The 12,913-nt window shown below is 38.0% G+C and overlaps 1 protein-coding gene across 2 annotated transcripts in view; it reads left to right on the forward strand.

Moving 5' to 3' along the window:
• HACE1 (HECT domain and ankyrin repeat containing E3 ubiquitin protein ligase 1) overlaps nucleotides 1-12,913 on the forward strand; it is a 78,607-nt gene that overhangs the window by 18,187 nt on the left and 47,507 nt on the right. Inside the window, exons 7-11 of one of the 2 annotated variants that reach the window (XM_063443549.1) lie at nucleotides 1,098-1,180; nucleotides 2,326-2,422; nucleotides 4,069-4,170; nucleotides 5,576-5,682; nucleotides 11,207-11,453. In XM_063443549.1, the coding sequence (XP_063299619.1) occupies nucleotides 1,098-1,180; nucleotides 2,326-2,422; nucleotides 4,069-4,170; nucleotides 5,576-5,682; nucleotides 11,207-11,453 (636 nt within the window). The remainder of the gene's footprint in view (nucleotides 1-1,097; nucleotides 1,181-2,325; nucleotides 2,423-4,068; nucleotides 4,171-5,575; nucleotides 5,683-11,206; nucleotides 11,454-12,913) is intronic. The other variant, XM_063443548.1, reaches the window with a different exon arrangement.

Consider the following 12,913-nt stretch of genomic DNA (forward strand, 5'->3'; position numbering starts at 1 on the left):
ATCAGGTTTAATATGTATCTGAGAAATATGATATATGCTTTCTTCTATTGGCTTACTTGACTCCCTTACATTTAACCCATTCTCTCACAATGGCCACTATTTAAAAAACAAAACAAAAAACAAAACAAAACAAAAAAAACTTCCCAAATGATTAAATACTATTAAAAAAACTTTCCAAACGACTCCTGTACAGAAGTCAACGTTAAAGTCAACTAAAATTTGTGTAGCTAACTTAGTTGGAAAGCTTATTTAAACCAAAGCGTATATTCTCCTGACATTGTATTTCCAGAGATTGGTGTTGAGATTATCCAACACCTACAGGGTTATTTACTAGGGAGAATTTAAAGTGAATTTCAAATGTAAAGGTCACCCCAAAACAACTTTAGCTCTTTAAAAAGAGCATTAAATCCAGTTTTGCTAGCAAATGTATAGACTGGGAGAAAAACCTATTTAAAATATTTTTTCTCCCTTTTGTCTCTATTCCTTAGCAGACACTCAGTGCTAAGAAATTGAGAGAATGGGAGAGCAAAAGAGGTCTCCCACATAGGTCCTTCTGCTCTCCACCCATAGCAACCACAACACATGTCAAAACTCCCTAGCTGGGGCTGCTTGCACCGATTATGGGGTATTGGAACGGAGTGGCATGAGATCATTCCGTTCAGAACTGGCATCTCTTAGCAGGTTTTCTCTGCATGGGGATATGTCCTAAAATAAAACCCCCAAAAACCTCAAGATTTCTTTTCGAGTGCTTCCACTAAATGTGAAGTTTTTGTGACCGATACAGTACATGCCTTATTTTATGCCTAGTGTACAACCAACAGACAAATGTGTGGTTATGTATTTGAAATTTGCTGGTTATCCTTCCATGCCAATGCGTATATACTAAAGCCGTATGTTTACTTGAAAGAAATCTTGTCTTAACATAATTACAGTGACTTTCACAGAGTCTATAATTATATATTTTTGTATGCTGCCATCTTGTGGCTTGTAGTTGCATTGTTTAGTTTGTACTATACTGTTATACAGTACACGTGATCTCTAAAAACTGCCAAATCAACATTACATTTTGTTGACATCTATTTCATTATTTTAAATAGACTGTCTTGTGCTTGTTGGACAGTGGTGCAGATATAAACAGACCCAATGTCTCAGGAGCTACACCACTGTATTTTGCATGCAGGTAAGATTTTATTCCTTACAGGGACTTATTATATCATTTAATGCTATTAATACATATGTACAAAACAATGGTTTATCTTGAAGTGTTTTGCAGTAACCTATACATCTCAGTAGTGAGAGCAACAAACAACACATTTAAGACTCAATCCTAGATGTGATGTTAGCTGATGTCTTGCTTGTGTGCAGCATCTACTGTTGCCTATTATGTGAAATAGAGAGCTTGAGTGTCATATTTTATTTATTTTTACCCCTAAATGATGAGTGCCACATTTTAGAGAGAGTCTGTCAGTCAGATCCTGTAATAATGTATAGTAATCACTAGACTTTAAGATTTGTTTTGTTATGAACTATAGGGCAAAAAAAAAGATGAGTGATGGGAAAGAAATGTAATTGATGTAAATGTTTTAATCGCAGATCAATAAGAGGGCGAAGGATATTTATATTATGCACTACACTGATTGGTCATTTTTTGTGCTCTGTTGGTTTGTCTGATTCATTTTTCCTGAATCTTTTTCTTGGTGGACGAAATTCTGATAATCATGATCAGTGTAGCGGGATATTTCGTAGACCATTGTTTTGCAGATTTGCCCATGAATCATGGCATGAACCTTTGACTTAGCTCCTCGAAGGTGAATGGTGGTCAAATAATGATCCCTGGGTGCAAAGGGAGTTGCCCTGCCATCTAGAAAGCAAAATAAATGGCTTCTAATTTCTAAATCAATTAAACTGTTCTTTATTTACTAAATGTTAACACGTGCTGTTAAAAATGTATTTATTTATTTTTCAATGTATGTGTGCATGTTTGTTCATTTAAAAATGATATAATGGGGGAAGCAAAAAGCTTGTTTTTTGCCCTATAATTTTAGATCTTACTAGTATTTTGTCTTTTATCTCTCATTGCATTTAACTGATTTTAGTGTCTACTTTCGTGTCTACTTTCGTGAAAAAAAAGGAAATTGCAGAAAACATTTTTAGTACATGATAAGATAACTTGGAATTAATTTCTTGTGAAACCGAAAGTCTGCACCTAAAAAAACAATTGAAAATAAAAATATGTTTATTTATATGGCGGTAGTTAGATTACCGGTATGAATGATAATGCTCAATTTACCGTATAAATTATTTTTTCCCCCTTTATATACACAGTCATGGCCAGAGGGATACAGCACAGATTCTGCTACTGCGAAGTGCCAAGTATCTTCCAGATAAGAATGGCATCACACCTCTGGACCTCTGTGTGCAGGTAGCAATTCATAGTGGAGTATCTGATGATAATGTTGAGGTATTCAACCAGGAAAGGTACATTGAACATTTGCTAGCATCCAAGTAAATTCTTTGGGGTATTGATGTTATTACCACCCTAATGATGCTCATTTTATTGCACTTGGAATAATACATTTCAAGCACATATAAAGAATTATTTCTATGACATATACTGTGATGGTGTCACTTCTTATAAACAGAGATATACACTGCTTGGTGACCTTGCTGCTAAACTTAAAATAAAACCAGCATTTAAATTTGTTTTTGTCACTGTAATTCAGCATTAATATCCGTATGGCTTTATCTTCACACTTTTTTAGTAGAAATGTATAAGTAAAGTACAGTTAAAAATGCTAATGATCTACGGGCCCTGACAAAACCTTTCCCCATACGTAATGGGACCCAGCAGGGATGTCCCCTTTCCCCTCTCCTGTTTACCCTCTCTCATGAGCCGTTTTTGGAGGCGGTCAGATGGGACGGGGGCATAACGGGGGCACACATGGTCACCGAGGAGCATTGGGTGGCGGCCTATGCGGATGATATGCTCTTCTTTCTGGAACTACCACTGATCTCTGTGCCCAACCTGTCATGGGCGTTTCAGGACTACCACCAGGTATCCTGAAACTTAACCTAGATAAGTCTGATGCCATGCCCGTAATGAGGAACGAAGAGTTTGCCAACCGTCTCCGCACTCAATTTGCCTTTACATGGTGTAACACGAAATTGTGCTACCTAGGCACATGGTTGCCGAACGACCTCACACAACTTTACCAGATGAACTCTCTCCCTCTCCTCACAACCCTACAGAAGGACCTCCAACGCTGGTCAACACAATACATCTGGTTCGGCCACATTCACGCGGTCAAGATGAACTTACTGCTGTATCTTTTCCTGATGTTACCCACAACAGTCCCGCAGACATTCTTCCGGACCTTACAGACAGCCATTTGCCGGTTTGTGTGGGACGAACGGCTGACGCGCATTCATAGGACTGTATTGGAGTGGCCGAAGTAGGCAGGGGGTACGGGGCTGCCGCCCATGATAACATAATACCAGGCAGTGCATTTGCACAGAATGGTGGATTGACGTGCCTGCCCGAGCCCTAAAACCATGAAAACACAACATTCCCGAGGTACAATTCCCTCCCGGCTCTTGCTCGGTGGAGCCTTATTCACTGAACTAAGAACCGGCAATCCCATGATTGACGCCACCCTCAGTCTGGTGCAGCCTGTGGTACGCCCGGCAGCTCACCACTTCACCGAACCTGCTTACCCCGATTACGCACAACCCGAACCTGGTGGTGGGGCCTGCCCCCCGCTGCCTTGACAAACTTCCAGTTACTTACTCTGTCTTATGCCTTACTATATTTCCCAGCCTATAACCTGTAGCGCAGAACGACCACGCACCTGCTCTAATTCAGAGCACACAGAAACATCGCTTTACCGTTTAAATGCATAGCTACTAATTCCTCTCCTGGCTATGAGAGATTTTTGAAGGTGGTATTGCTGTTCAAAGATATCAGTTGAGCATAGTTAGTGCTACATTAACATAATTAATTTTATTTCCATGTACCTAAACTGATATTTTGTTTTTTCATATACTTTTTTTTTTGTTTTTTTTTGTAAGGGTGGTTATGGTGAAACCTGTCATATACTTATACAGCATCATCCACGGCTATTCCAGACATTAATCCAAATGACTCAGAATGATGACATTAAAGAGGATATGGTAATGTTGCCTTTGTGTAATTGCTTTTAACAATTGTGATTATTAATGTTTGTAAAACCAGAATAAAATTATCATCCTTGGCCCTTTAGACAAAACTAGAATCTATATTTTTATATGACTAATTTACCATGTTTATGTGACCAGCACTTAACTCAGGTCAGCACTTATCCATTTAGTAACACAATAAAGCGAAAAGAGGGTAACCACACCTTGTATAGATGGTGAGTTAAATCGTATGGATAAAATATTACAACTTTTTACTGCAGCATTTAGAATTATAATACATACATATGTATACAGGTAATATATTTTTGTTCAAAAGGAAATTAACACAGACAAATAATAGTTCAATATAGCAAAACTATAAAAGTGCCTTTAAAGAGAACTAACTTTTACTAACGCTGCTGCAATTGGCGTGGAAGTGTTGGTTGCCAATTACAGCAGCGTTCTCAGTAGCTCCCAAAAGTGAGAGTGAGTTCTCTTATGCACTTTTATAGTTTTTCTATATTGCACTATTATTTGTCTGTGTTTATATCCTTTTGAGATTCCTGTGGCTGATCAAAAAAAAAAAAAATCCCTGTATACATATGCAAGTCTTTTAATTCTGTATATTGCACTAAAGGGTTATATCTTATCCATACCATTTAACTCACCATCTATACGTGGCGCGGTTACCCTATTTCTTTTTCTTTTTTTTTTTTTTTTTTTTTTTTTTTTTACGAGCAAGGTTTAGGAATCCTTGCTTATGTAACTGCCGCCTGTCTCTTATAGTGAGCGCCTAACTTTTGTTTGTTTTGCACTCATCCAGCTGGGACTGCTGTGCCTAATAACATGCATGCATGCACGTGTGTGGTACCAGTAAGTGATGCCATAATGCAATCTTGGCAAATAATATAAATTTGAGATATAACCATTAATTACAAGTAAAACTGGATTTAATAAAACCTTGCATTATGCTAAAAATTCACCTTTGACATAAAGGGAAAAGGATTTGGGTTGATGAATGGAAATGCGTATGCCATGATGTTTTAGGAGAGTAAATGGCTGGTAGGGTGAGCGTGTAACTGAACATTGCACTATTTTGCTGAGGAGTAGATAGTCATACAAGAATGGTGAACACATTTGGGGGAATAAACAAGAGGCACATTAAGGAGCTGAAAGATACGCAAGCTTAAAATTGCATAAACAAAGTGAAGGTGGCAGGAGGCACCAAGTACTTTAGGAATATAATCTTAAGTGATATATATATATATATATTTACATTTTATAATGTAGATTTACTTTTTACATACTCTTACCGTGTATATCGCTCTTCTTTACACATAAACTGCTGGTACAGCAAATATTGAACTGTATATGTAATATTGTATATAAAAGTATTTAACTTTTTTTTTTTTTTTTAAAGCTGCGCCAGGTCCTTGAGCATTTGTCACAACAGAGTGAAAGTCAGTACCTTAGGATACTAACGAGTCTCGCTGAAGTAGCTACAACAAATGGCCACAAACTTCTAAGGTAAGTTTGATGTAGTGAGGTATTGTCATGCATAGCAGTCCCCAAAAATTGAGAAGACGTTGTACAAATAATATCATTCCTCTTTCTCTTTCTGGATGCAAGGTAGACTCGTTCTTTAGTATGTTCGTGGATGTTCTGTGTTTCAGATCATCCAGCCAGTGTCATGGTTTGTGAAATTTTGCAATGGTCCAGCACAGGACATTGTGATTGACTGAAACATGTGTGATTCTATATGAATTCAAGCATTGGATTTGGTTACTTACTTATCACAAATGACAGATGCTCATTTTTTCATGGAATCCATATGGGAGATTTATTTTTATTTCTTTGCAGGACCTCTTCACACCATAACAACTTCATTAAATTGAGGTCCTTTAAAGTTTCACTCGCCATTTAAATATTGTACAATATATGATTATTGATTGTTCATAGTATAAACTATAATCGGATGAGCTTTTGGATGATTGTTTTGTTACTAATATTTGTAAGGTGGTTTAGATATGACTTTGATTACATAGATGTTAAATAGACCACATTTATATGCGTGTTACTAGATTGTAAGTTACTGTGCTGTTAAGTTTTTCACAAATACTTCAGTGTGTACCCAATATTTCTTTGTGTGTGTGTAGTTTAAATACACACCTTGAGAGAGCCCACCTTACATTGATCAGCCAAAACATTAAAACCACTGAAGTGAATAACACTGATCATATTTTTACAATGGCTCCTGTCAAAGAGTGGGATATATTGGGCAGCATGGGCAGTCATGTGTTGGAAGCAGCAGAAAAATGGGCAAGCAAAAAGATCTGAGTGGCTTTGACAAGGGCCAAATAGTGATGGCTCGATGACTGGGTCAGCGCATCACTAAAACAGCAAGTTTTGTTGGCTGTAGCCCAGTATGCAGTGGTTCGTACCAAAAGTGGTGCATTGAGGGACAACCAGTGAAAAAGCATCTGGGTCATGGGCACCCAATTGATGCACGTGGGGATTAAAGGCTAACCTGTCTGGTCTGATCACACAGAAGAGCTACTGTAGCTCAATTTGCTGAAAAATGTAATGATGACCATGATAGAAGGTTGTAAGAACACACAGTGTGTCACAGTTTGCTGCGTAGCTCTTTGGGGCTTTTTGGCAGAACATAGGGCCCTGGACGGGACATACTTTTGTATAGTGAGGACAGGTAGGAAGTAGCAGCGTTATGTAAAGATTTGTAAGCAAGCACCAGAATTTTAAATTGAGCCTTTTATTTTATGGGAAGCCAGTGTACGGACTGTCAGAGGGGGGAGGCATGGGAAGTGTGGGTAGACCGGAAGTTTGAGCCTCGCCGCTACATTCATTGTAGATTGTAATGGGGTCACCTGGGAATGCGTATGACCACTAAGAAGCGGACTGCAGTTCTCAAGGTGAAAGATGATAGAGGCATGGACCAGCACTTTGGCTGCATGGCAGTGGCCTCTGTCAGCAGGATAATCTACCCTGCCACACTGCAAATTTGTTCAGGAATGGTTTGAGGAATATGACAGAGTTCAAGGTGTTGCCTTGGCTTCCAAATTTCTCATATCTCAATCCGATTGAGCATCTGTGGGATGTGCTGGAACAATAAATCTTATCCAAGAAGGCCCTAACTTTCCAATTTTTACTTAAAGCATCTGCTGGTGTCTTGATGCCAGATACCACAGATCGTGTTCAGAAGTCTTGTGGAGTCCATTCCTCAATGCATCAGAGCTGTTTTGGCAGCACAAAAGAGATCTACATGATATTAAGCAGGTGGTTTTAATGTTGTGGCTTGTCAGTGTATTTTGTGACTAATGGGAAATGTAATATTTGTTGGAAAAGATACAGCTGGGCCTGCATCTTTTTTTACCACTGTTACTGAGGTTATTACTTTATGCATTCTTCAACTTCTTTGCTCACCTTTCTTTTAAATATTTTGATTTGAGGAACACATAAAAAAATATATATAATTTTAGATGTGTTCACTTAATGGATTGCTTTCGTTTTTTTAAAAGCAAAACAAAAATAAAAAATATCCCTTTAACCCCTTAAGGACACATGACATGTGTGACATGTCATGATTCCCTTTTATTCCAGAAGTTTGGTCCTTAAGGGGTTAAAATAGCCATAAAACTTTCCAGCCCGACCCTTTTGTGGGGAAGTCATCAACTCCAATCCGGTGTTTCCTTATAAGATGCATTGTACGCACACAGAGTCACCATTAGGATATTTGATTACTGACTCAACATAAAATAGATTAAATAATTGAATTTATTTCAGTCAGGATAGATTCAATGAAATACCAAAATGTAAACTGTGCCATTTTTCAAAACTGTTGGTTTGATTAGCAAAATGCATTATTAAGGTTTATTAATATAATTTGGTGTTTAGACTGCCCCTTTAATCACATGAGGCACATATCAATAGAATGAAAACATGCATTCGTTTTTTTTAAGTTACAATATTGTGTTTGACACAGACAAGATCAGCAGCGATAAATACAGTACGGGTCCCAGTGGATCAGAAGAAAATGAGTGAGTTATAATAAAGCGAAATTACATTAACATAATTTATTGGCAAATCAACTCATTCTGATAGTTTAACATAGTCGGCCAATGATGATCATGTGGATAATGAATATCAGACAGCGGGTTTTCACTTTCCTCTCTACCCCTCCTTCTCCATGGTATATCATAAATTTTTATGAACAATTTTTATTTTTATTGGACAGAAATGTCCATAAGGATCAAGAAACACATTGCTTCTTTTCCACCTGATCTGTTATTTACTAAATAACACTGTATCGGACCACGGGTAACCTGACCGGTTACCTCTGATAATTCCTTCCCTCAGCCACTCTGGAACCACTTAAAGTATAAAGACACCACTTCCCCAAGTAACTGGACGACACACCGCTCTGGGAGTACAATACGATTTTACTGTGCCACACACGGCTTTTATGCATAACTCCCTGCAAGGGATCTTCCACACAAACAGACGGGTCTTCATCCCAGGATCCTTTGTGCCTGGGAGCTAAGGCGTGGGAAAAGGGACCTAGTGTCTTTGCCTCCCAGGTGAACACTCATTAATTACTTCCCTTGCGGTTTCACATTTATGTTATTGGTGGGACCGTTCTAAGTAATTGGTGAGTACATTCTAATGGGGCACCGGGTTAGTTCCCGTTCGGGAGATGAATGGGTTCTGTTCGCATGGACGCTCCCAAACGGGGAAACGGCACAATATACAAAATAGAAGGGGAAAAACACACGAATAAGCCGTGGTTCTGCCACAGACACTAGACAAAGCTTTACCTCGTATTTTTATGTTTGATTTGAATAAATATACAGTGGATCTGTCTTCTAGGAGATGAGATTTAAAAAAAAAAAATCATGAAAAATAACTGTAGCTAGCATGTGTGGGGTAGGGAGTGGCTAGCTGTGCAAATGACCAGACATGTCTGTGTGGAGCTCTGTGTCCATATTTTGGATAATGACTGGTTTTCCACAGTATTTGAAAACATTTTGCTGGGCAAAAAAAACTTGGATCACCCCCTACAGAGTGATTGGGCAAAAACACTGAAATTTAGCTCACTCAGAGGGCTCCCACCTGCCTGATATGTTTGTCCTTCGACAGCTTAATATGGCGGCCTCTAGGCCACAAGACTTCAGCGAATCAGAATTCAATGGTCCCAATCAGAGGCCCTAAGCGGAGTGTACCAGATGACAGACTCTGACACGGAGACTTTGTCCTTCATAAAAGGGGACATTAAAAAGCTCTTGCTCAACCTACGTGAACTCTAGAAACAGACTTTGTTGGGGTGCAGACGGAGAAAGGAGGACTAAGCTGACACATTGGCGATATGGAGTACCAAGAGGCAGGGCCGGTGCAAGTATTTTTGGGTACACAGGCGAAGATGATTTTTTTTTTTTCTTTTTTCAGGATTGAGAAGGGTCCTACTGCCCCTGCAGATGCACTCAGGCATATAATTGCTATCACTTGGGACATGATGGCCCGCTCCAGAAACCATCCCAACGTCACTGTAGGAAATTGTTCGATGAAAGTCTTTGGTGATCTACCATTCTGCATATCGGTGGGGAGCATTGGGAACCCTAGTGGTGCACAGTGGGGACACCATTCTGACTTTTGGCTGTGGAGGATCTGCGGACCTTTTGCGTAGTCTAAAGTTGCCATCGTGGAACAGGAAGCTGGGTCCTGAGAACACTAGTTCCCTTGCAGGGTCCTGTGTAGGACACTCTGTTAAGATGAGAGATCTTATAATGTGAGCTGGTTCACACATACAGAGCCAATAATATTTTTTTGGATTACTTTATGCATATTTCATACCTACGGGCTTATATTTTGCTATGTGAATGTGTTTCCCCCCCCCCCCCTCCTTCATACATATGGATGACCTATATTCTAGCTTTTTTATTTCCTTGCCTTCTATGCCACTGTATCCAGGCCTCCCAACTCTGCTTAAGCTGTGCAGTTAGTCCTCAGCAAAAGGCTGCTCCCACCTTGTAACGCAGGTCCACTTCCTGCGTTTGTAATAAAAAGCCCGTGGATGCCTACTTATGTATTTATTTATTTATTTATTTTTTATATACCTTTTTCTTTGCTTTTTGAGCTAACTCTCCATCCAGATTTATTATATATTACAAATTGATTATTTTGAGGTCTGATATTATCATTGTAATTGTAATAAATAGTCATCATACACATTCCTCTCTTGTAGATTGAGCTAAATCTTATGTTTGAGTAATCCAGCTCTCCCTGCATTTACTATAGTTAGTTTAGCTTATGGTTCATTATGCAGGATACTCTACATTTTACACAAATAGATTATAGTATATTTAGTTTGTTGGTTTGGGATAAAACAAAACAAACACTATTTATCTGTTGTTCTTATTGAATGACATTTTATTTTGATGTTTCAGTGGTGATCTGTTAAAGCACAACAGAGGTATATTGTCAAGCTATTTGCAAAGGGGGGGGGGGGGAAGCATCTAGGCTTCTGGAAATTAGTGTGTGAATCTCATTTTGCATACCACTATGCATCCATAATGCATGTAATTGTTTTTCATTTAATATTTATTTATTTTGCTATTTGGGAAGTATCCTATCTGATTTGGAGCAAATGCATTAAATTCCTGTAATTGTTTCCCATTTAAATCATTGTGGACTCAGTGGGAAAACTCTCAGAGCAAACTTCAGGTATAGTCCGTGTTGGTGTCAATGTGGCCTAATTTACCATTTCCCATAGCTACAAAAACATCCTCATACAGAATGAATAACTGTATTGATGAGAATAGTAAGTATGTGCTTACTATTCACATCATAAGATGTGCATAAGAACATTTGACTCTTGACTATCCTGGTAACTGGGTTTTATTGAGTTAAATGAGATATATAATTTTTTTTTTTTTTTATGCTATTTGACAAAGTCTTAGACTTGAATAGAGCTTATTGGGATAACCACAATATAAAAAATAACTCACTGTAAATCTAATATAAAGTGTTTCCTCCACAGCATATCTAGTAGTTACGAAGCTCAGATGAAGAGTTTGCTGCGGATCGTGAGGATATTTTGCCATGTTTTCCGGATTGGACCTTCTTCTCCCAGTAACGGAAACGACATGGGTTACAACGGAAACAAAACGCCCAGAAGCCAGGTGTTAAAGGTCAGAAAAGTATATGACGTTTTTAGGAAGATAGACGTTAAAGAGATGAATATGACAAAGCATGCACACATTTATCAACCCCCTTCTGAACAGGACGTAAGTTTTGTTGATATCATGCATATCAATTTTAAGTTCAATTCATCTTCTTTGCCTTTTCTTTCCCCCTCTGGCTCAATTAGCCTATAGATTGGTTTACGTTTCGCTATTAACCTCCTCCTTGCTACCAATTTACCATCCTCTCCCACTTATGTACTTGATTTAAAAAGGTTGTCCATTCTTTTTTTTTTCTTCCCTTTTTTAGTTTGACATAATACTTACACACTTAAGGATTCATACTTAATATTTTATGAAGTTCCTTGTGTTTCTTAATTTTATTTATAAAAAATAAATAAATCTGCAAAGTTAGGACAATGGTTTCATTCAGTTATTGTAGAGTGGAGCTGACAATTCATGATGAAACCCCATTATTCAAAAATGTATTCCTGAGCCCAAACGTAAGGTAATTCAGATGTTAGAGGAACACTCATTGATTAATTTGACCTCCTTTTTATGCATTATGGATATTAAATATTTAATACTTAAAAACAATTGACAGGGGGGTGGGGGATATTGCAGATTACTAATTAACAAACTCTTGTAGAATTTGATCCGACTTGTTTCATATCAGTGTTTACTCAAACTCCACAAGTCTCATTCCAAGAATGAATTCTTGTTGGTCACAACAACCAATATCTGCGGAAGCAAGCGTTTGAACAGACACTAATAGTGTAGTTAATTCTTAAGCATTTCATAATGGCACTCCCAGTGTATGTTGTACACTGTCCCCCTTTTATAGACCTAGCAGGTTGGTGTGGCCTTAATTCTACAGTCGAAGTGTTTCACGAAACCTAAGATATTGAAGTTAGATGGGGAATTCAGCATGATATTCTATAATTTCAGGAAAAAAGCATAAAACACCATGTGTACACCATACAAGTGTTTTGATATATTCCTCCATCCCATTTGTCCCAAGACAGCAGCTTAGTTTAACTCTTTTTATATATCACTGCAATGCAGCATTTTATTTTTGGAAGCCACTAGAAGGTGAAACAGTTAATGGAGAATTCAATTCATGAACACACCATACAACGGCTCGTGAGTAGCTTGACCACTTAATGGCTTTTCAGGAACGAATACTGAGCAATTCTTGTACAACTATAATTACCACTAAAACCATGGAGGGCCAGAATTGGCAAAGATTTGAGCCACATAACATTCTGGTTTGCAGTTGATAATGGTTACCATCTCGTATAAAAATGAGGGGGCACTTTGATATGATTCTACTGTAAAAGAAACTTCTCGTTCTGTTTCTTCACGTTTCTTACAAATGCAAAGTAGATTTTTGTGACGCTCAAACCACCAAATTACTCAATTTTTATTTTAGTTTTGTATATTATATCATTGTTGGAATTTAATTTTTTATTTTGTGTTTGCTATTTTTGCTTTTTTTTTTAATTTTAATTCTTTATTTTTGTTGTGCATATGTTAACAGATCTTCCTGCACTGTCGCAGTGAGC

Source organism: Pelobates fuscus, chromosome 2, assembly GCF_036172605.1.
Source record: "Pelobates fuscus isolate aPelFus1 chromosome 2, aPelFus1.pri, whole genome shotgun sequence".
In the NCBI taxonomy this organism is placed as follows: Eukaryota; Metazoa; Chordata; class Amphibia; order Anura; family Pelobatidae; genus Pelobates; species Pelobates fuscus.